This window comes from Scyliorhinus torazame, chromosome 16 (genome assembly GCF_047496885.1).
Source record: "Scyliorhinus torazame isolate Kashiwa2021f chromosome 16, sScyTor2.1, whole genome shotgun sequence".
NCBI classification, from domain to species: Eukaryota; Metazoa; Chordata; class Chondrichthyes; order Carcharhiniformes; family Scyliorhinidae; genus Scyliorhinus; species Scyliorhinus torazame.
This window is the reverse complement of record NC_092722.1, coordinates 42,261,483-42,286,239: the sequence shown is the minus strand read 5'-3', so window position 1 is coordinate 42,286,239 and position 24,757 is coordinate 42,261,483. Positions and strand designations below refer to the sequence as shown.

The 24,757-nt window shown below is 46.8% G+C and overlaps 1 protein-coding gene across 3 annotated transcripts in view; it reads left to right on the top strand.

The window, feature by feature from the left end:
• Positions 1–24,757, top strand: part of vps13d (vacuolar protein sorting 13 homolog D) — a 333,180-nt gene that overhangs the window by 248,330 nt on the left and 60,093 nt on the right. For all 3 annotated transcript variants that reach the window (XM_072478413.1, XM_072478411.1, XM_072478412.1), the window contains 2 exons: positions 15,355–15,487; positions 21,555–21,750. In XM_072478413.1, the coding sequence (XP_072334514.1) occupies positions 15,355–15,487; positions 21,555–21,750 (329 nt within the window). The remainder of the gene's footprint in view (positions 1–15,354; positions 15,488–21,554; positions 21,751–24,757) is intronic.

Here is a 24,757-nt window from a genome sequence, read left to right as displayed (position 1 = left end):
AAATTGATCTTGCCGAGAGCTGGCACAGACACGACAGGCCTCCTGTGCTGTGGCAATTCCATGTTTCTAATTGGGCTCAATAGCCTGTTACTGAACTGTAAATGCTGCTAATAGGGGACGAGAACACACAAAAAAAATTTCATTGAAAATATTTGCTACTCCATGAACGAGTATTACCTGTGCAGCAGGGTACCATTGGAAAGAATGCGGTAAAGAATATAATTGAATTTCTAGGGCATGTATTGTGAGAGAACACAGGATTGGAAGCCCTGGAGCTAAATGGCAAAAGCATGCAGTGTTCTGGTTCAAAGAAACTCATACAGTTTCAAAACAGCGCCCCTACATTGAATTGCTGATGCTACTTTTTCCAGTGACATTTTGACCCTATGCTGTTTTCCATTAGCCACTGGCCAGAAGTGGAGTGAACAAATCCAATAGGAATTCACAGGCCCTTAGTACTGCCTTGGGTATCAGACCTGTGGGTACCAATGGAAAGGTACCAATGTTCCCTAGTCCACCCTGAATGTCTACAGTTTTTTTTTTGTTTGGTTTCTTTTGTTTAAAAAAAAAATTAATTTAGAATACCCAATTCACTTTTTTCAATTAAGGGGCAATTTAGCGTGGCCAATCCACCTAGCCTGCACATCTTTGGGTTGTGGGGGCGAAACCCACGCAAACACGGGGAGAATGTGCAAACTCCACACAGACAGTGATCCAGAGCCAGGATCGAACCTGGGACCTCGGCGCCGTGAGGGAGCAGTGCTACCCACTGAGCCTCTGTGCTGCCCCATGCCTACAGTAAAATGGTGCCTTTGAACCATGGTTGTCTATAATGGACTGTTATGTTAATGCCAATAGGGATGCCACAAGACCCAAGACTCGGGTCTTGTGCAACCAGCAGTAACTCCCTGATGGGCTCAGTAATCCATTTGTTTTACCAAGCTGCTCACAGTTTGGTGAATCCAGCTCGATTTTGAGATTACCAGTTTGCCAATAACATCCCCACCAACATAAAATAAATTATTTTATCTGTTGTTATAGGACACAGAGAGTTATTATCATTTTGGCCTTCAAGTGAAATTATAGAGCAGTCATTTTTCTGAAGGCAATTATTTTTAAGTATTCGGGCATCGTGTCTCTTACCTTCTGACAATGCAAGAATGGTCATCCTGTCATCATCATGCAGTTTTTAATCCAGCTTTTTAAGATATAACTTTAATCAGAAATTATGCATACAAAGAGTGAACAATGTTAAGTCCAGATTAAATAATGGGTCAAAATTCCTGAAATTCATTTCAGAAACAATTGAATGCTACATTGGGGTGACCTTGGAATTCTCTGCTTGGATGAAATAAAATGAGTCAAAAGGCCTTATCCATAATTGCATTGTGATCTTGTGAATGTACTTCGCCCTAGGCACCGAGTATAAGCAGGATGTAACAACAGGCTGGGCCAGTCTCTGATTTTGACTGACACGAGAATTTTTTATTTTTAACTTGTCATGAGTTTTTAAACATTCAAAGCTGGACATTTTCAGAAAATCAAACTTCTGATGGTTGCCACTGCGTTTGAAGTATCATCTTCAGTGTTTTATAGATACATAGGCTGTTGAGAATTAGTTATAGACATTTGATTTTTATTTTCCTCCATCTTCTGTGCACATTTACTAATTTCTCCCGAATTATTTGGCTACGTAGAACGTCACCTCCAAGTCTGATCCTGTTCTCACTTCACAAGCATATGCTTCAGTATGGGTCATTGGGAGCGGAAACTCTTGCAAATTTTCCTTTTCTTAACCTAGAACATCAGTTGTACAAACACCAGAGTTGAGATCAGTGATTTCTGCACCAAACCGACTTCACACTTGACCCGTTGTGATGTTTAACTATTCGCTGAGCAAACTCATTTTGTGCTGTCCAGACAGCTGTTCTCTGCGATCTTCATGAAAAAAGAGAACTACTTTGTGGAAATTGTTACCTGCAAATTGTACTTCAGTGTGTCCTCAATGAGAGGCTTTATTGAACTAGTCAGAAATGGCAGCCTATAGTCAGCTTGCCTCATGGCAGAGTCACATGACTATGTCAAGCCAGGTAGTACACTTGTAAGATTTCATTCTCAAAACCCAAACATCTCCCTTTTCATATAAAACAAATCAAATTTGCATGCTCGATCCTGTGTGACTGAGTTACCAAAGTTATCCACTATGCACCCACTGTTACATTAACAGATGTTTGTTCTACTAGCCAGCCTCTGCACATGTATTGTGCAGTCTTTAAACTGTATCTTAATGGAACCCGTGCCCATTGACGTTGGCTGTTCGTTTGGGTGATACTCTTTGTCTGGAGAGTGCCTTCCCATGGCTCTTGTTACCTTGGTGATTGTTGTTGTTCCATTGCAGTTGTAGAGGATTTGTGTTCTTTTGGGATTGATGGTCGTTCTGTACTCCGTACAAATGGTGAGATCCCTTCTTCCTGACCAGCTGATTGCAGGGAAGGAGCAGTTTCGCTCATTGATTGTATAGGCCTATGGTTGTGCCTGTATATCTGATTGAGTTTTTTCAGCCTCCACTTTAAGATACCAATTGTGGAATTGTGGGTCATTCTTTCCTCCTGGTACCTCGGCGTCGACTCTGAAATTTGTTTGTTCTGATCTTTCACAACTTGGTCCATTGAAGGCCTCAGTTTATCGTGCGATATATACTCAGTTGGAAACTTCAAATCTTCCAGTTAAGCTCTGATGTGTACAGTTTCCTGTAGAACTGCTTCATTTGCCGCCTTCTCATGCATTTCCTTGCACTGATGTGGTCAGCAAACTTCTTGTGATTTATTACATAACGTCTCCTTTGCTCTGGAATCTTTTCGCTTTCTCTGTTTCAACGTTTAAGTTCATCAGTGCAAGCTTTACACCATCTGATATGGCCATTGCATCCCATCTGTGATCAGGAACCCCAGATCTTCCTCTTTGTTATTGCATTTGGTTCAGACTACTTTGTCTCTCAATATGAGTATCGTGCCATCATACAGCCTCAGTCTTACCTTCGAGGGCCGCATTTTTGGATTGTCATATTGAACAACGTCACACAGATCTGTGACAGTCATTATGTTGCACGGTGCACCAGTGTCTATTTGGTGTTTCTTGTTCGCTTTATACTCTCACACTGCAGTCATTTTGATAACAGTCATAAACCATTTGTCACCTATAGACTTGGTTGAACCAACCCATTGAATGGTATACAATACTCTTCTCTCCAATGGTCATCTGTGCAGGGTTGTTTTGCTTTTTTCTCACCATACATTGTGTGCAAAATGATTTTTCTGCAGTTACAGCACTGCATTTCCCATGCTGGGCAATTCTTCTTTTCCTTTGTATGGTGTCCTCCCGAGTACTGGCATCTGCCCTTTGTCTGTGATTGCTCAGTTCCATTGCCCTAGCCTGTCTCTCAGCACAATGTATCTCCTGTTGGGCATGGTGGCACAATGGTTAGCACTGCTGCTTCACAGCGCCAGGAACCCAGGTTCGATTCCGGCCTTGGGTGATTGTGTGGAGTTTGCACGTTCTCCCTGTGTCTGCCAACCGGTTTCCTCCCACAGTACAAAGGTGTGCAGGTTAGGTGAATTGGCCATGATCAATGTGCGGGGTTATGGGAATAGTGCAGGAGATGAGCCTAGGTACAGTGCTCTTTCGGAGGATCGGTGCAGACTTGATGGGTCGAATGGCTCCTGCATTGTAGGGATTCTGTAGGTTCTCCTTGCCATGCATATGCTTTAGCTGATGTTACACAACTTTTGAAATTCAACGCAAATTTAGCATCAGAACCTCAACCTTCAGCAGACTTGCTTTCACCGATGGGTCTTGCACGCCTAAGACTAACCTATCTTTAATCAGATCATCTTTTATCTGTCCAAATTCACATGTTTCTGCAAGCTGTGTAACTGCAGCCACGTACTGTTCAATGGTTTTTTGTGCACCCTGTGGTCTAGTGTTGAATACATAGCATTGATTTTTTTTTTTTTAATATATTTTATTCAAGCTTTTTGGCCAAACATAACAATGCGTAGTGTTTCTTTTACACAACAATAAAGCAATATAAATAACCGTGGCCAGTTTTAAACAAATAAATAAATAATATATAAACAAAAACAAAACTACATGGCAACTGCCTTGTCCAAAATAGATACTCTCCAAAAATACAATCCAACAATCCAATATACAATTACATATACCAAATACCTATACATATACAATAACATCCCTGGGAGTCCATCCGGTTCCTCCCCCCCCCCCCCCCCCCCCCCCCTCCCCCCTGGGTTGCTGCTGTTGTCTATTTCTTTTCCATTCCCTCTATCTTTCTGTGAGGTAGTCGACGAACGGTTGCCACCGCCTGGTGAACCCCTGAGCCGAACCCCTTAACACGAACTTAATCCGTTCCAACCTCATGAACCCTGCCATATCGTTTATCCAGGTCTCCACCCCCGGGGGTTTGGCTTCCTTCTACATTAACAATATCCTGCGCCGGGCTACGAGGGACGCAAAGGCCAACACATCAGCCTCTCTCGCCTCCTGCACTCCCGGCTCTTCTGCAACCCCAAATATAGCCAACCCCCAGCTTGCTTCGACCCGGACCCCCACCACCTTCGAAAGCACCTTTGTCACCCCCACCCAGAACCCCTGTAGTGCCGGGCATGACCAGAACATGTGGGTGTGATTCATTGGGCCTCTCGAGCATCTCGCACACCTATCCTCTACCCCAAAAAATTTACCAAGCCGTGCTCCAGTCATATGCGCCCTGTGTAGCACCTTAAATTGTATCAGGCTTAGCCTGGCACACGAGGACGATGAGTTTACCCTACGTAGGGCATCAGCCCACAGCCCCTTCCCAATCTCCTCCCCCAGTTCTTCTTCCCATTTCCCTTTCAGCTCATCTACCATGATCTCCCCCTCGCCCCTCATCTCCCTGTATATGTCCGCCACCTTACCGTCCCCCACCCATGTCTCTGAGAACACTCTATCCTGCACTTCCTGCGTCGGGAGCTGCGGGAATTCCCTCACCTGTTGCCTCGCAAAAGCCCTCAATTGCATATACCGAAATGCATTCTCTTGGGGCAACCCATATTTCTCCGTCAGCGCTCCCAGACTCGCAAACGTCCCATCTACAAATAGATCTCTTAATTGTACTACCCCAGCTCTTTGCCATGCTCCAAATCCCCCATCCATTCTCCCCGGAACAAACCTGTGATTGTTTCTTATCGGGGACCGCACCGAAGCTCCCATCCCTCCCCTATGCCGTCTCCACTGCCCCCAAATTTTCAATGTAGCCACCACCACCGGGCTTGTGGTGTATTTCTTTGGTGAGAACGGCAACGGCGCCGTCACCATTGCTTGCAAGCTAGTCCCCCTGCAGGACGCCCTCTCCAATCTCTTCCACGCCGCTCCCTCCCCTTCTCCCATCCACTTACACACCATTGAAACATTGGCGGCCCAGTAGTACTCACTGAGGCTCGGTAGTGCCAGCCCCCCCCCTGTCCCTACTACGCTGCAAGAATCCCCGCCTCACTCTCGGGGTCTTCCCAGCCCACACAAAACTCATAATGCTCTTCTCAATTCTTTTGAAAAAAGCCTTCGTGATCACCACCGGGAGGCACTGGAACACAAAAAGGAATCTCGGGAGAACCACCATTTTAACCGCCTGCACCCTACCTGCCAATGACAGGGACACCATGTCCCATCTCTTGAAATCCTCCTCCATCTGTTCCACCAACCGTGTTAAATTAAGCCTATGTAATGTACCCCAATTCTTGGCTATCTGGATCCCCAGGTACCGGAAGTCCCTTGTTACCTTCCTCAACGGTAAATCCTCTATGTCTCTGCTCTGCTCCCCCGGATGCACCACAAATAGCTCACTTTTCCCCATGTTCAGTTTATACCCTGAAAAATCCCCAAACTCCCCAAGTATCCGCATTATCTCTGGCATCCCCTCCGCCGGGTCCGCCACATATAACAACAAATCATCCGCATACAGAGATACCCGGTGTTCTTCTCCCCCCCTAAGTACTCCCCTCCGCTTCCTGGAACCCCTCAGTGCCATGGCCAGGGGCTCAATCGCCAGTGCAAACAATAACGGGGACAGAGGACATCCCTGCCTCGTCCCTCTATGGAGCCGAAAATAGTCAGACCCCCGTCCATTCGTGACCACACTCGCCATCGGGGCCCTATACAGCAACTGTACCCACCTGATATACCCGTCCCCAAAGCCAAATCTCCTCAACACCTCCCACAAATAATCCCACTCCACTCTATCAAATGCTTTCTCGGCATCCATCGCCACCACTATCTCCGCTTCCCCCTCTGGTGGGGGCATCATCATTACCCCTAGCAGCCTCCGTATATTTGTATTCAGCTGTCTCCCCTTCACAAACCCAGTTTGGTCCTCATGAACCACCCCCGGGACACAATCATCTATCCTTGTTGCCATTACCTTGGCCAGAATCTTAGCGTCCACATTCAGGAGGGAAATAGGCCTATAGGACCCGCATTGCAGCGGGTCTTTTTCCTTCTTTAGGAGGAGCGATATCGTTGCCTCTGACATAGTCGGAGGCAGCTGCCCCCTTTCCCTCGCCTCATTAAAGGTTCTCATCAGTAGCGGAGCCAGCAAGTCCATATATTTCCTATAGAATTCAACTGGGAATCCGTCTGGTCCCGAGGCCTTTCTCGCCTGCATGCTCCCAATCCCTTTCACTACTTCCTCCGCCTCAATCTGTGCTCCCAGTCCCGCCCTCTCCTGCTCCTCCACCTTAGGAAATTCCAACTGATCCAGAAAGCACATCATTCTCTCCTTCCCATCCGGGGGCTGAGCTTCATATAATCTTTCATAAAATGCCTTGAACACTCCGTTCACTCTCTCCGCTCCCTGCTCCATCTCTCCCTCCTCATCTCTCACCCCCCCTATCTCCCTCGCTGCTCCCCTCTTCCTCAGTTGGTGGGCCAGCAACCTGCTCGCCTTCTCCCCATATTCGTACTGTACACCCTGTGCCTTCCTCCATTGTGCCTCTGCATTACCCGTAGTCAACAAGTCAAATTCTACATGTAGCCTTTGCCTTTCTCTGTACAGTCCCTCCTCCGGTGCCTCCGCATATTGTCTGTCCACCCTCAGAAGTTCTTTCAACAACCGCTCCCTTTCCCTACCTTCCTGCTTTACTTTATGTACCCTAATAGATATCAGCTCCCCTCTAACCACTGCCTTCAGCGCCTCCCAGACCACTCCCATCTGAACCTCCCCATTATCATTGAGTTCCAAGTACCTTTCAATACACCCCCTCACCCTTAAACACACCCCCTCATCTGCCAATAATCCCATGTCCATTCTCCAGGGTGGACGCTGTTCTTTTTCCTCCCCTATCTCCAGGTCCACCCAATGTGGAGCGTGATCCGAAATAGCTATAGTCGTGTACTCCATCCCCGTCACCTTCGGGATCAGTGCCCTTCCCAAAACAAAAAAGTCTATCCGTGAATAAACTTTGTGGACATAGGAGAAAAACGAAAACTCCTTACTCCTAGGTCTACTAAATCTCCAGGGGTCTACTCCTCCCATCTGCTCCATAAAGTCCTTAAGCACCCTAGCTGCAGCTGGCCTCCTTCTGGTCCTGGACCTCGATCTGTCCAGCCCTGGGTCCAGCACCGTATTAAAATCTCCACCCATTACCAACTTCCCCACCTCTAGGTCCGGGATACGTCCTAACATACGCCTCATAAAGTTGGCATCATCCCAGTTCGGGGCATATACGTTCACTAAGACCACCGCCTCCCCTTGCAATTTGCCACTCACCATCACGTATCTGCCCCCACTATCCGCCACTATGGTCTTTGCCTCAAACATTACCCGCTTCCCCACTAGTATAGCCACCCCCTGTTTTTTGCGTCTAGCCCCAAATGAAACACCTGTCCCACCCATCCTTTGTGTAGTCTGACCTGGTCTATCAGTTTCAGATGCGTCTCCTGCAGCATTACCACATCTGCCTTAAGTTTCTTTAGGTGTGCGAGTACCCATGCCCTCTTTATCGGCCCGTTCAGCCCTCTCACATTCCACGTGATCAGCCGGGTTGGGGGGCTCTTTACCCCCCCCCCCCCTTGTCGACTAGCCATCTCCTTTTTCAATCCAGCTCCTCACCCGGTTCCCACGTAGCCGTATCTCGCGCCAACGGCGCCCTCCCGCCCCGACCACCCCACCCCATACCAGCTCCCCCTTCTCCCCAGCAGCAGCAACCCAGTTAACCCCCCCCCCCCGCTAGATCCCTCACTAGTGTAATTGCACCCCCCATGTTGCTCCCAGAAGTCAGCAAACTGGTCGACCTCGGCTTCCCCCCGTGACCTCGGCTCCCACTGTGCGAGGCCCCCTCCTTCCTGCTTCCCTGTTCCCGCCATGATTACTATAGCGCGGGAACAAAGCCCGCGCTTCCCATTTGGCCCCGCCCCCAATGGCTGGCGCCCCCAGCTCCTCATCCTCCCTCCCCCCCTCCCCCGCGACATGGGGAAGAGAGAAAAGTTACAGGGTCGCAGGATTGACAACTTGGGAAATCATCTTTTCCCCCTCTTCACCCCACATATTCGCCCCACCACTTTGTCCCAAACGTTCTTTTTCTAGCCCGCTTATTCCAGTTATCCTCGACAATAAATGTCCACGCCTCTTCTGCCGTTTCAAAGTAGTGGTGTTTCCTTTGATGTGTGACCCACAGTCTTGCCGGCTGCAGCATTCCAAATTTAACCTTCCTTTTGTGCAGCACCGCCTTGGCCCGATTAAAGCTTGCCCTCCTTCTCGCCACCTCCGCACTCCAATCTTGATATACGCGGATAACCGCTTTCTCCCACCTACTGCTCCGAGTTTTCTTTGCCCATCTGAGGACCATCTCTCTGTCCTTATATCGGTGAAATCTCACCACTATGGCTCGAGGAATTTCTCCAGCCCTCGGTCTTCGCGCCATAACTCGATAGGCTCCCTCCACCTCCAACGGGCCCGTCGGGGCCTCCGATCCCATTAACGAGTGCAGCATCGTGCTCACATATGCCCCGACGTCCGCCCCTTCCGCACCTGCGGGAAGACCAAGAATCCTTAAATTCTTCCTCCTCTCATTATTCTCCAGCACCTCCAGCCTTTCCACACACCTTTTGTGTTGTGCCTCGTGCATCTCTGTCTTCACCACCAGGCCCTGTATGTCGTCCTCATTCTCAGCAGCCTTTTCCTTCACGACCCGAAGCTCCTGCTCCTGGGTCTTTTGCCCCTCCTTTAGCCCTTCAATCGCCTGTAATATCGGGGCCAACAGCTCCTTCTTCATCTCCTTTTTAAGTTCTTCCACGCAACGCCGCAGGAACTCTTGTTGGTCAGGGCCCCATATTAAACTGCCTCCTTCCGACGCCATCTTGCTTTGTGCCTGCCTTCCTGGCCGCTGCTCTAGAGGATCCACCGCAATCCGGCCACTTTCCTCTCCTTTTTCCATCCGTGTCCAGGGGGGATTCCCTTCTGGTTTATCGCACAGTGTTTTTAGCCGTTAAAATTGCCGTTGGGGCTCCTATTAAGAGCCCAAAAGTCCTTTCCACCGGGAGCTGCCGAAACATGCGACTTAGCTGGTCATCGCCGCACCCGGAAGTCGAATACATAGCATTGATGTGTAACATTCACTCAGGGTTCAAAGTGTTCCTTCAAGGCTTTCAGAATCTCTGTCATCGCGTTTAGTTGTTCATCGTAAGTGGGAAAACTGCCAATTCTGCCACATATTATTATTACGTTTGTATCTTTTATTCAATATGAAGAGGGGAGCGTTTGGGTTTTGGAAGTGCAATCTTACTAAGTGTACTACCTGACTTGTCATAGTTATGTGACTCTGCCATGAGGCAAGCTGACTGTAGACTGCCATTCCTGGTCAGTTCAATAAACCCTCTCACTGAGAACACACTGAAGAAGCAGTACAGCTGTGTTTGTACATGCAACAATTCATTTTGACGACGTGAGATTGGATAGTTTGCCATGTTCACTCATCCTGCCTTTACTTTCAGCCCTAAATGTTTCCTTCTCTTTTGTGTTTGCTTTTTATTTGTTCTTGCTCTGCGGTTCAATCCGTTTCCTGGACTTTTTAGCAGCTTTTTTCAGATTTGAACATTTCTGTGTACCTTTCTGAACGGTGTCTTCTCTGCACCAGTTCCAGGGTTCCAAAATCTATTTTTTTCTTCACGCCCTGATGCCATGTTTCATGTACAAGCACAGCTGTACTGCTTCAGTGTGTTCTCAGTGAGAGGCTTTATTGAACTGATTAGTAATGACAGCCATCGTCTCATGGAGGAGTCTCATGACTATGTTAAGCCAGGATAATGCACTTGATAAGATTGCATTTCCAGAACCAAACAGAAATGAGACCTTCATTTGTGGCATTAAGAAAATTGCTGTTCTTCATTCTCTAGGAACATGTCCTCCTTCCTCTCTATAAACGCAGTGTAAAGGCCTATCATTATCCATTCTCCATGTGTTTGCCCTGGAGCAAAGGGATGCAAGTTTTTGATCTCCCAAAGTAAGATGACAATGAGGAATCATATTTGATAAAGGCAAGGAAAAAAGGATGTATTACAATATCACTTTCTTCAAGGGAAAAAGTGATTTAATGTCTGGCGTAATGTTTTGAACCCTTTAAATAAAACAGATGGCGGGTCCCCTCTTCCTCCCACTCCCCACAAACATTCTCTTTATGTTAAATACTGCTTTTATACAGCACTTGTTTAGGTCAGAATCCTGGAAATCACCCATTTCTTCTTGTTCTACGATTCTACTGCAGGGCTTGAGTCATATTTCAGCTGAATTTATTTTGTGCCAAGACCAACCAGTGTTAACTGACAGCTACTCCAAACAAGCAGATCTCAAGCAGGGGCTGAGCTGCCCTGATCGGGAATCACAAACGTGAATCTTAACGCAGTATAGTGGTGTAAGCACCAAAATCTGACTTGCAGAGATGAACTTTCCGAACCTGACTTGTCCAGGCATCAGTATCATAATAGCCTCAGGAAAATTGCAGCTAAATGTTCCGGTGCTTTTTTGTTAACTAACTGCCTTAAATTAACTTCTTTGTGCACTAGTTTTGTGAAATAGTCATGCCTTATTTTTTGTCCTACCCATACTAGGAAAATGTACTCTGGTTTTCCTATTAGTTTTTTAAAAATGATTCTCGCCCCATCTTTTTAAAAATTAATTCTGCGATCATGAACTTTACTGTTCTTCATTTTTAAATCACGATAATGATCTTTGTTAAATGTCTTGTTTGTCTGCTTTAAAAATAACACAGTGAACTTTAATGAACACTCCCTTTGTGTCTCCAGAAAAATGTCCCATATCATGAACTTTGCTGCATGCTTTCTTTCTTTGTAGAAGTGGAACTTGCGTCATTTGGTGGTACTCTTGTCTCAGAGTCGCGTGATCGTGAGTTAAACCCAACCCAAGGCAGATCTTACCTGGCATTTTCATGCATAATAGAGAAAATTCTACAGTGTCAATGTTGCTGCCTTTCAGATGGCATGTGACACTATTTGAAGAAGAGCAGACAGTTCTGTGGATCTCTTGATCAACATTTCTCCCTTGACTAACATCACATTCTGATCACTGTGCAACCTTGTACACAAAATAACTCCTGTCTTTCCTGACAAAGCAGTTTTCTATGTGAACTGCTTTGGGGCATTTGAGGGATGCAATAAAGTCCCATGTAAATGCAACTTATTTTTTTTAATGGCCAAGGCAGCCGTGAGCTGGCAGTACTGAAGGTTATAAAAGAGAATTGTTTGGTTACTATCAATCCAACTCATTACTACATGTTTAATTTGCCACAATTAGTAGTGACATAAATTCACCCATTGATACTTCAGTCAGCATTTCTAATAAAATTGTAAACACTTCAAATTTTTGAAACACATTTTCGAATTTTACTAGAAACTCCTACATGAGGACATATTCACAGTAACATTCATGGTAAAATAGATAATCAGCAACGCAATTTATCCCGTGCCACGTGATATAAGATTACACGGGAATGGGAGAGGTGGATCACTTCTAACAAATTCCATTCTAACCACTGAGAACCTGGACAGTCTAGCAACAGGAACTTGAACTACTGTCTAGGCTTGCCTCCCGGGCTGTTGAGACCAACTGTAGAGCTCCTACTGCTACCTCAAAGGAGATCAAGTAACTCAACGCAGACCACGGAGCAGACTTGGGACCTTCTGGCCTGTGTGGCTCTGCACAACAAGTGTTTTTAATTAGGCTGTTATAGATTCTCATACCAGACTGCGCAAGGAGTTTCTAGTTGGTTGTTTGCCCTCTTTTTGAATACCTTCTCTGCCTCTCTCTAACCAGCATTAAACTTGCTGGAGGGTGCACTATAACCGCAATATAGTCTTCACGTTTGGAATGTAACCTAATCATTTTGTAGGAGAATTCAACATGTAATAATTGCCATGTAAACTATTGAACTCTGAAAGTAACAATGTAGAACAGCTGTTGGAACAGTAATCTGAAAAAGCTCTCATTGTTGAACTATTAGCTGTCGTCTTTGGAGTGGCTCTGTCTGCTTATAAGAGGTGAACTTTTCACCTGTTATTAATTTTTTTAGCCCAAAATTAAGTTGTGGTGATCGACTGTTTCTTTATGTATCGGCTGTCAAATTGATGGGTAATCGGGGGGTGAGGTAGTGAGAGCAGTGGGGAAGCAGTCATTTATATAAAGTCTTGTTGACAGTCCAGGCAACGCATGCTGGGCTCAGCACCAAAAAATTCATTGCCACGGTTTTTATTGGCTGACGATTCACACTCCAATCAGACTACAGGCAGACTGTACTGTTCAGATATACAGTGAATAAATGGACATTGTGCTAATGTCAAGTTACGTCAGGATGTAATTACATATCTACAATGACCAGGGATTTTGCTCTCTTTGTTTCTTCCTCCCTCTCCTGAAGAGACTGCACTGTTCCATCTGGTTTGGCCTACTTCAGTAGTGTATCCAAGTCAGCAGTAACCGTTTGGGAGCATGGACAATGAGTGGCTGCAGACATCCAACCGGAGCAGACCTAATTTTTTTTAAGATTTAGAGTACCCAATTCATTTTTTTTCCAATTAAGGGGCAATTTAGCGTGGCCAATCTACCTATGCTGCACATCTTTGGGTTTGTTGGGGGAGAATGTGTAAGCTCCACACGGACAGTGACCCGAGGCCAGGACCGAACCCGGGCCCTCGGCGCCGTGAGGCAGCAGTGCTAACCACTGCGCCGTCCCCTTGGCGGACCTAATTTAATGTTGCCCATGCCAGTCATCTGCAAATGTGCATTTTCCAACAGGGACCACCGAACAGCAATCTGAAGCTCACTGATTTTTATTTCTGCTCAGCCTGGGGGTGCTGAGTCGGGCCACCATTGCAACCTTAAAGCTGTAGGCCCAGCAGAGATCCACTTTTTAAAAAAAAGCTTCCTTTATATTACTTGAGATCTGCGAGTGACATCAGTTCTGGGCTCATAAGTCTTGTCTGGTTGACTGCAATCCAAAGGAAAACTTGCTGGAATTAATAAAATAAAAACAGCTGAAATCAGCACACCAGGGTTTGAGCCTGAGAGTTCCCATGTGTAGTTGCATTTTGCAAAGCGTATTTATCTACTGAACTGAGCTCTATTCCCATGGATTACTTTGGAAGAATCTACCATATTTATTTTTAAACTGATTGCGATGAAGAAGATTGCATAGGGTGGACTTATTTGCACAGTGTATGCCGGAGTGTGAAACCTGTTTTAATCTTTGTGGGGTCCAGGGCAAAGCAAATCATCTATTTGCCTTAAACCTGCTGGAAGGAGAGAATTTCTTTTGTAAATAGCAGGAATCAAAGCCTGCTGTGTTTAAGCAAGTACACAATCACAACATTGAGCTTTTACTTGACTATTTATGGATTGAGGTAGTACAGAATCCCCTTCCCTCAAAAAAGATTCTTTATGTCCTGTGCAATTTCCTTGGCATGTCTCTTGTGCCTTGTAAATATGTTCACCTAACCACAGCCCGATTCAGGAATTCATTACTTGGGGAAATGTACAGAAACCTTGTTCCGCCATCCCTTATCACGTTGTAATTTAGTTTGTGAGAGATGCTGGTAACTCCGATTATCCTTCTTTTGCTTTGAAATAAATCTTTTATGAACGCCTTGAGAATTAAATGTGGTTGGAACTGGATTCTTAATCTAGGAAATAAATTAGACTTCAATGCCCAATTCGGAATCAAGCGGCTGAAATGTTCTGGTCCTGGTGGGCTTGGAGGCTGGGGGCCAGGAGTTGCTTTGGGACCACTCCCCAGCCAGCACTTGCTGCCAGGTATATTTCCCAAGCGGGAAAGGAATCGCTTACCCGCTGAAAAGAGTCGGGCAGCCATTTAATTACTTAAGTCCCCAATTAGGGATGATTTTACAGCACTGCTGGTGCATTTGCCGGCAGCACAGCAGCATTTTGCCACACCTGGAGTCCGTCAGATCCTGCGGCAGACTGGGAGAGGTAATTGAATTTGAAGGCTTAAAAGAGGGCCGTTGGCACAAAAGACGGCACCTGTGGCTGGAAATGCGACCAGCATTGGGGTGTCCTCCAATCGAATGGGCCAACTTACTGGCTTGACCACTCTGAAATCTTGATTTAAATTTTCCGATGGCACCACCATTTTGAGGCACATTCACGGACTGTGGAGTTGGCCTATGGGGAGGCTGCCTCCTGGCAAGTGCCGACTTAGGACCCCCATTTGATCCTAATGTTAGGGCCTCGAAACCTGTTGGAAAATTTGCCCGTGGAATCAACAGATCAAAAACATTGAGTAATGATAACCTGCCCGAATGTGATACTGTATCTCGGACATGTATGTTATAGATTAAAAGACTGAGAAACACCTAGTCACATACTATCAATAGAGGATCAGACTTGGTTTTTCTCTTTTTTTTGGTGAGTGAACCAATTTAGTTTTAAATATTTAATTGCTAAACCGATTAAGATGGTCATTAGCTGAACTGTAGAGACCAGTGAGAATCCCCGGTTTATATTTGCACCACTCCCAGCAGGACCATGTAAGAGGAAAATTTACACTGTTACAGATCCACATAACTGGAATTGTCTATGCAAATTCTTTTCTGGGAAAATTTCAATGCAATAATTGTCTCAGATCTTCTGTGGTGTAGAACGGGATAGAGAGATATGAATTTCGGGATTTGTCAGCTGAATCTGGTGTGCGTTCGGATTTTGGGTTCAGCACAGTGCTGTTGTGCCTAACTCCCTTGTCTTTTAAAGTATCATCTTGTTTCTCTTCCCTCTTACAGTTTGCTGGGACCTTATCAGATGGGTTGGGAAAGACGATGGACATCAGACATCAGGCCGAGCGGGAATCTATCCGCTATCAAGCAGTGACCAGTGGTGAACACCTTGTGGCTGGAATTCAAGGCCTAGCTCATGGTGAGTATGTGAAAGAGGCAATTCTAGTTTAGTTCACCACTGTGAATGGTTAAAGATTTCGGATTAATACCAGTTAAAATCCATAGCTGGGAGAAATAATTATAAATATCTTCTGTGTACTCTATCCAACTGTGGGCATGTCATTTCTAGGATATATTTTACCATTCCTATGGCTTTTGAGATGGATTTCTTTTTTACAATAGGACCTTTCATTGATCATAGTCTGCTGTCCAGCTGAATTCATAACATTAAAGTTGTCATGCTCCATAATGATTGAATTTCAGAGTAATGCATTTCAGATGTCCTGTTCTCAGAGACAGAAGTTCTTTGTAAGCAGAAAGTCCATTTTTCCTTGTTTGTTCATGCTCAGTTTGGAATGTTCAGCATCATACGGTGGAAAATCCCTCAGAACACTGTCTAATTAAGCAAATTCCACCCTGAGTGTTTTAATCTTTGCCTACCCAATAAAGTCACTTCCCAAATCTGAGGTGGATCTTTAGATTTATTGTGCTGCCTTGTGCAGCATGAATACGCAGACTCGGATAACAAAAATTGTTTTTTTCTGCTTCATAAGTTGTTAAGTCCCCTTCAGTGAGAAAATTTTATTTAGTTTCCGTTTTATTAACTATTTTAAAGATTACTTTGCATGATTGCTGCTATTTTGTCTTTCCCAACCCTTCTCCACCCCATCAGTGCCAGTTAGTTACTTCAAAATTTGTGTTAAGTGCCATCTACCTATATCTTCATTGACTTCCATTGATGTGAAATATATCTACATGTGGAGGCTGTAGCACACTTAGATAAAGGCTTAATCAACTTAATCGCTGGATGGTATTCTCCTCCGTCAGTATATTGTGCTGTTGTGGAGAGATAGAATCATAAAATCCCAGAAGTGCACAAGGAGACCATTCGGCTTATCAAGTCTGCACCGACTCTCCGAAAGACTACTCTACCTAGGCCCACTCCCCCGCCCTATCCCCTTAAAGTCGCACATTGATCATGGCCAATCCACCTTATCTGCATATCTTTGGACTTGGAATCCAGTCCAGTAATCCTCTAAATTTTTCCCAACCCATTTATCTCCTATTACTCATCCAAGCGCTTCCCCTTGGCAACACCATCTGAAAACGCAGTGTCAGTTTCCACACTACACTGAAGACACTCAGTTCCACCTCACCCACACCTCACTACAGCTCCACTGCTTCTTACATGTCACATCGCTTGTCCAGCATCCAGCAGTGGATGAGCAGAAATTTACACCAACTAAACATTGTGAGGAGCAAAAGCCATTTTCTTATGATCCTGCCACAAATTTTGTCCTTTAGCCACTGATGCCATGCCTCCTTGACAACTGTTTGTTTACAACCTTGCTATCGTACATGACTCTGAGATGAGCTTTTTTCAAAATATATTTATTAAAGTTTTTTAACAACACAATTTTTTCCCCTTACAAACAACAACCCCCCCCCCCCCGTAACAAAATAACACAAAATTGCACTGAGCAAGATATATACATGGCAAAATGGTATATTTGCATAGCTTTATACACTGGCTCTCGCCCGCACGTGCCAGTTTCCCCCACCCTCCATGTTATCTCCTGCTTATCCATCCCCTCAAACAGTCTCTCGTTTCCCCCCCCCCCCCCCCCCCCCCCCCCCCCAGGGTTGCTGCTGCTGACCGACATTCCTCTAACGCTCCGTGAGGTAGTCTAGGAACGGTTGCCATCGCCTGTAGAACCCCTGTGCAGACCCTTTCAAGGCAAACTTAATCCTCTCCAGCTTTATGAACCCAGCCATGTTGTTTATCCAGGCCTCCACGCTGGTGGGCTTTGCCTCCTTCCACATTAGCAAGATCCTTCGCCGGGCTACTAGGGACGCAAAGGCCAGAATGCCGGCCTCTTTCGCCTCCTGCACTCCCGGCTCATCCACTACTCCGAATATTGCTAGCCCCCAGCTTGGCTTGACCCGGACTTTCACCACCTGAGATATTGCTCCCGCCACTCCTCTCCAGAACCCCTCCAGTACCGGGCATGACCAAAACATGTGGACATGGTTCGCCGGACTCCCTGAACACCTTCCACATCTGTCCTCTACCCCAAAGAACCTACTCAACCTCGCCCCCGTCAAGTGCGCTCTGTGAACCACCTTAAATTGTATAAGGCTGAGCCTGGCACATGAGGAGGAGGAATTAACCCTACCCAGGGCATCAGCCCACAAACCTTCCTCGATCTCCTCCCCCAACTCCTCCTCCCATTTACCCTTCAACTCTTCTACCAGCGTTTCCCCCTCTTCTTTCATCTCTTGGTGTATTGCCGAAACCTTGCCCTCCCCGACCCATACACCCGAGATCACCCTGTCTTGAATTTCTTGTGCCGGGAGTAACGGGAATTCCCCGACCTGTCTCCTCACAAAAGCCCTCACCTGCATATATCTAAATGCATTTCCCGGGGATAACTCAAACTTCTCCTCCAGTGCCCCTAGGCTCGCAAATGTCCCATCAATGAACAGGTCCCCCAATCTTCTAATCCCCGCCCGATGCCAGCCCTGGAACCCCCCATCCATCTTCCCCGGGACAAACCGGTGGTTACCCCTGATCGGGGACCACACCAAGGCTCCCACTGCACCCCTGTGCCATCTCCACTGGCCCCAGATCCTTAACGTTGCCGCCACCACCGGGCTCGTGGTATACTTTGATGGCGAGAGCGGCAGCGGTGCCGTCACCAACGCCCCCAAGCTCGTTCCTTTACAGGACGCCATCTCCATCCTCTTCCATGCCGCTCCCTCTCCCTCCATAACCCACTTGCGGATCATCGCCACATTTGCTGCCCAGTAGTAGCTCCCTAGGTTTGACAGCGCCAGCCCTCCTCGGTCCCTACTGCGTTCCAGGAACCCTCTCCTTATCCTCAGGTTCTTATTCGCCCACACAAACCCCATAATACTCCTACCTACTCTCTTGAAAAAGCCCTTGGTGATCACGATGGGAAGGCACTGAAACACAAACAAAAACCTCGGAAGGACCACCATTTTGACCGACTGCACTCTACCCGCCAACGAGAGCGGCAACGTGTCCCATCTTTTGAAGTCCACCTCCATTTGGTCCACTAACCTCGTCAGATTCAATTTGTGTAGGGCCCCCCAACTATCTGGATCCCCAGATACCGAAAACTCCCCACCGCCCTCCTCAGCGGTAGGTCCCATATCCCTCTTTCTTGGTCCCCTGCCTGTAGTACAAAAAGCTCACTCTTCCCTACATTGAGCTTATAGCCCGAGGACTCCCCAAACTCCCTCAGAGTCTGCATGACCTCCACCATCCCCTCCATTGGGTCCGCCACGTACAGCAGCAGGTCATCCGCGTATAGCGACACCCGATGCTCTTCTCCCCCGCGGACCACCCCCTCCATTTATTAGACTCCCTCAGTGATATGGCCAAGGGTTCGATCGCCAATGCTAACAACAGGGGGGACAGGGGGCACCCCTGCCTCGTTCCTCGGTACAGCCGAAAGTACTCCGACCTCCGCCGGTTCGTCACCACACTCGCCACCGGGGCGCTGTAAAGGAGCTTAACCCAGCTAATAAACCCTCCCCCGAACCCAAACCTACGCAACACCTCCCAGAGGTACTCCAACTCTACTCGGTCAAAGGCCTTTTCCGCGTCCACAGCTGCCACTATCTCCGCCTCTCCCTCCTCCGATGTCATCATTATCACGTTTAATAGCCGCCGCACATTGGTATTTAATTGCCTGCCCTTTACGAATCCCGTCTGGTCCTCATGAATCACCCCCGGGACACAGTCCTCAATCCTCGTGGCCAGCACTTTTGCCAATAACTTAGCGTCCACATTAAGGAGCGAAATCGGCCTGTACGATCCACATTGCAGTGGGTCCTTGTCTCGCTTCAGAATCAAGGAAATTGTCGCCGCCGACATTGTCGGGGGCAGGGTCCCCTCCTCTCTTGCCTCGTTAAAGGTCCTCACTAGTAGCGGGGCCAACAGGTCCACATACTTTCTGTAGAATTCCACCGGGAACCCGTCTGGCCCCGGGGCCTTCCCCGCCTGCATGCTCCCCAAACCCTTACTCAGCTCCTCCAACCCGATTGGTGCCCCCAAACCAGCCACCGCTTGCTCCTCCACCCTCGGGAACCGCAGTTGGCCTAGGAATCGTCTCATCCCCTCTTCCCCCCCCCCTAGGGGCTGGGATCTGTACAGCTCTTCATAGAAGGCCTTGAATACCTTGTTTATTTTCGTTGCACTCTGAACCGTGGTTCCCCCTCCATCTTTGATTCCCCCTATTTCCCTCACTGCCGTCCTCTTATGGAGCTGGCGTGCCAGCATCCGACTGGCCTTTTCCCCGTACTCGTAGGTCGCCCCCTGCGCCTTCCTCCACTGTGCCTCCGCCTTCCCTGTGGTCAACAGGTCAAACTCCGTCTGGAGCCGTCGCTTTTCCCCAAGTAATCTTTCCTCCGGAAGACTCTGCGTATCTCCTGCCCACTCACAAAATCTCCCCCACTAGCCTCTCCCTTTTCATGACCTCTGTCTTCTCCCTATGAGCCCTGATGGAGATTAGCTCTCCCCTGATCACCGCCTTCAACGCCTCCCATACCACCCCCACTCGCACCTCCCCGTTGTCGTTGGCCTCCAAGTACCTTTCGATACACCCCCTCACCTTCCCACACACCACCTCATCTGCCAGCAGTCCCACGTCCAGCCGCCACAGTGGGCATTGGTCCCTCTCCTCTCCCAGCCCCATTTCCACCCAGTGCGGGGCATGGTCCGAAACGGCTATGGCCGAATACTCCGTCCCCTCCACCCTCGGGATGAGCCCCTGCCCAGAACAAAGAAATCCATCCGGGAGTAGGCCTTGTGCACGTGGGAAAAGAAAAAGATTCCCTGGCCTGCGGTCTTGCAAACCTCCATGGGTCCACTCCCCCCATCTGATCCATAAACCCCCTGAGCACCTTGGCCGCCGCCGGCCTCTTTCCCGTCCTTGATCTGGAGCGGTCTGGTGCTGGATCCAGCACTGTGTTGAAGTCCCCTCCCATTATCAGTCCTCCTACCTCCAGGTCCGGAATGCGCTTCATGAATCCAGCATCATCCCAGTTCGGGGCGTATACATTTACCAACACCACCCACGTCCCTTGCAACCTACCACTCACCATCACATATCTCCCTCCATTATCCACTACCATAGTCTTGGCCTCAAATGACACATGCTTTCCCACCAGAATTGCCACCCCTCTATTTTTTGCGTCCAGTCCCGAGTGAAATACCTGTCCTACCCATCCCCTTCTTAACCTAACCTGCGGAGATGAGCTTTTGACCACATAGCTGTGCCATCACCAAAACCGCCTCTACAACATTACTAACTCAGCCTTTGCTTCAGCTATCTGCTCTGAAACCCTCATACAAGACATGGTTACCTCTAGGCTTGACGATTCCAACACACTCCTGGCCTCCTTCCCATATTCTATCCTTTGTGAACGTGAGATCATAAAAAAGCTCTGCTGCCAGTGTCCTAACTTGCACCAAGCCCCATTCACCCATTACTCCCGAGCTCACTGACTTATATTGGCTGTTGTTTAAGTAGTGCTATGATAAAATGTTTTCAAATCCATCCATTTCCTTTCCCCTCCCTTTCTGTAACTCCTCCAATCCCCTGAGATCTCAGTGCTCTAGCTCTGGCATCTTGACCACTCCTGACCTGCCCCTCTCCTCCTTTTAAGGCACTTCTTAAAACCTACTACAGTGATTAGTTTTTTGTCATCTGCCCTCATGTCTCCTTATGTGGCTGCATGCCAAATTCTGTTTGATAATGCTCGCAAAAGCTGAGTTCTCCACTAACACGGCTGCAAAGGTTCAACCGTTTTTTAATGTGAACTTTTAATTAATAATAATCTTTATTGTCACAAGTAGGCTAACATTAACACTGCAATGAACTTTGTACAGAGATAGGAAGGGAAACTAGTTTGTCTTGGGTCTCGTTTTCAGATTATGCTTTCTTAAAATCATCCAGTCTCGGCACTAGTAAATTGATGGGGTTTAAAAAAAATACTTCCTTGTCTGTCTCCCACAGGTATTCTTGGTGGATTCACCAGTGTCATCACTTCAACGGTAGAAGGGGTGAAAACAGACGGTGGCGTCAGCGGTTTTTTCTCAGGCCTTGGAAAGGGACTGGTCGGCACGGTAACCAAACCAGTGGCAGGTGCTCTTGACTTTGCTTCAGAGACCGCTCAGGCTGTGCGGGAAACCACAACAATAAGCAACCACAGGTAAAGGTAGAAACACAATTAACACTGCATGCAATTACAGCAAGAAAGAACATTAAGAATGGGGATACTCCAGTCACCTTTAAAAACACTCATTATTTTTTCTAGTTTTTGATGCAAATACAATTTTCAGTACTTCAATCAGAAAAGCATCTGTATTAAGAGGTTGGAGACTTTGAGATGTTCGGGTTCACCCATGCAGCCCAGAACAGGCAGCAGATGGGATTGAAGCTTGAACAGTGATGTTTGCATTGCTGCTGGTGAAAATTAGTTGAATCCATTGACATTAATGATTAATGCTCCACATCAGGAGGGAGAAAAGTAACAGGAACGATAATGGGCTTTATTTTAAGCAGTGGTCTTCAGGTGTCCGGTTTACCTTTTAGAAATTTCTGGACTGCCCGTTTCAAAACTGAACAGGTCTTCAGCCTTTTTTAAACAATGCTTTGTTTCTCTACTATAACTTAGATGTTACAACATCAACAGTGTTCACATTGCCTTTGAAGTGTGCCGGTTTCAATGTCTAGGTTAATACTGTACATATGTTCAAATATATGAACAGAATGTGATACTGTAAGAAAGAGGTTCTCTACTGCATTTAGAGAATGTACTAATAGTGTGTCAAGAACAGTGACACTATTTGTAAGGGACGTATTAATACTGTGCATACAGGGGTGGCATGTGGTGCAGTGGTTAGCACTGGGACTGCGGCGCTGAGGACCCGGGTTCGAATCACGGCCCTGGGTCACTGTCTGTGTGGAGTTTGCACGTTCTCCTCTTGTCTGCGTGGGTTTCACCCCCACAACCCAAAGATGTGCAGGTTAGGTGGATTGGCCACGCTAAATTGCTCCTTAATTGGAAAAAAAATAATTGGGTACTCTTTATAAAAAAAATTTTTTTTTTAATTTTTTTTAAATTTAAATACTGTGCATACAGGGATTACTAATACTGTACGTGCAAGGTGTGCTGTCATCCCTGTAATTTATAGTGAAGTAAAACAGAAAATTGCTCCTTGGTGTAAATGAAATGTGCAGCTAGCAAAATCAAAACGGAACAAATCTAAATAGAGTAAAGCTTTCTTTAAAAAAAAATGACATTTAAGAGGGTGTTACGATTTTGCATTAAGTCCCAGGGTTCAAATGACCATGATAAAGAACTTGGACCATATTCCCCACGGTAGACAAATGATTTGCTGTCACAAAGTATCCTGTATTCTTACTACTAATTGGAATTACTATGCAAATTCGCAATACCCTGAGCGGATTGCACTATTCATGGTAAGCATAGATATTTGAGAGATTTGTCACGTAATGTTACGCCACACCAGATCACTTTCCCTGCCCATGCTACCTCAGTTGAACTTTCTCTGTCATTTGCATCTGGTGGTTTCTGTTAAGTATAGGATGGTAACACATTGCAATGAGTTACCCTGCACGAAATACAATCCTACCTGCGCACAATGTAAACCATCCAAATCGCTGGGTATAATACTGCCCATGGGGCATTGCAGACTGTACTATCTTGTGTTTCTTTTATCACGCCGTAACCCATACTTCTCATATTTACAGGTTGTAAAGCAGCAAAATACTTCGACTAACAAACTTGCCATAGTTCCAATTTGATTTTAAAAAATATATTTTTATTCTCCTTTTTCACATTTTCTCCCACATTTACACCCACCAACAATAAACAATAATCAGCAACACATATGTCAATCCCCATAACAATAACAACAATCCCATCCTCCCACCAAACCCCAAACATTAGCCCGCGTGTTTACATAAATAAATGACAAAAAGGATTCAGGGATCACCCATAGTCACCCTAAATGCACACAGCCCCCGTCCCTCCCACCCATCCCCCCCGAACGAATGGTCGATGTTATCAAGTTCTTGAAAGTGCATAATGAATAAGGCCCATGAATTGTAGAACCCCTCCGTCCTTCCCCTCAGTTCAAACTTAACCTTCTCAAGAGTCAAGAATTCCAACAGGTCCCCTGCCACGCCAGGGCACACTCCCCCCCCCCCCCCCCCCCCCCCCCCCCCCCCGGGGCAATGCTCACACACATCTTCTACTCCTTCAAAGAATCGGCTCATCCTCGCCCTCGTGAGGTGTGCTCTGTATACCACCTTCAGCTGTGTCAGCCCCAACCTCCCGCACGAGGTGGAGGCATTTACTCTCCGGAGCACCTCACAACAGAACCACTCCTCTATAACCTTGCCCAACTCTTCCTCCCACTTTGCTTTGATCCCTTCCAGTGATGCCTTATCCTCTTCCAAAATAGCTCCGTAAACCGTTGACACTACCCCCTTCTCAAGTCCCCCTATCGACAGCACCTCCTCCAGCAATGTGGTGGCCGGTTCTTTATTTGGTGGTGTTGGCTGAATAGGGAGTTGTTGCCAAAGATCAGTAAAAGTTGCTCTTTTAATAATGCTGTGGGATCTTTAACGGCCATCTTAACAGCTCTGCCACCTGACCTGACTGAGGAGCAGCAATGATGCCAACTCAGCCAAAAGACAGTCACAAGCAGCATATGCAAGGAGTTACTTTAGGGGCTTTATGCAAACTATAAGCAGAGAAATGTTTCACATTGTTGGGTTGTGCAGCATTTGCGTTGCAATCAGGGCTAGCATTAGGCACGTGCAGCTAAAGGCAAAGATTTGACCTTTTAGGCCCCCCAAGCAAGGCAACTGATTAAACCAAAACACAAAACTGTAAATGAAAACCAAAGCCCGATTACAAACCATGTGGAACTACTCGTAGGGATCAAAACCTAATCCCGAGAGCTCAGGACACAAAAGCGTGCTGAGGCACCAACCAACCATGGTGCTGGATTTGGTTTCTTGCTCGAGTGCCAGTAAAAGAAACCACCCTTTTACCTCTGCAGATAAAATTTCCTACATATTAACATATGAATCATTCCAAATATGGGCTGTCCATTTATCTGTAGCTGCAGGATGTTTATGTTGCGGATCCACATTCATCATGTGACTGAATTTGCCCCATTTAC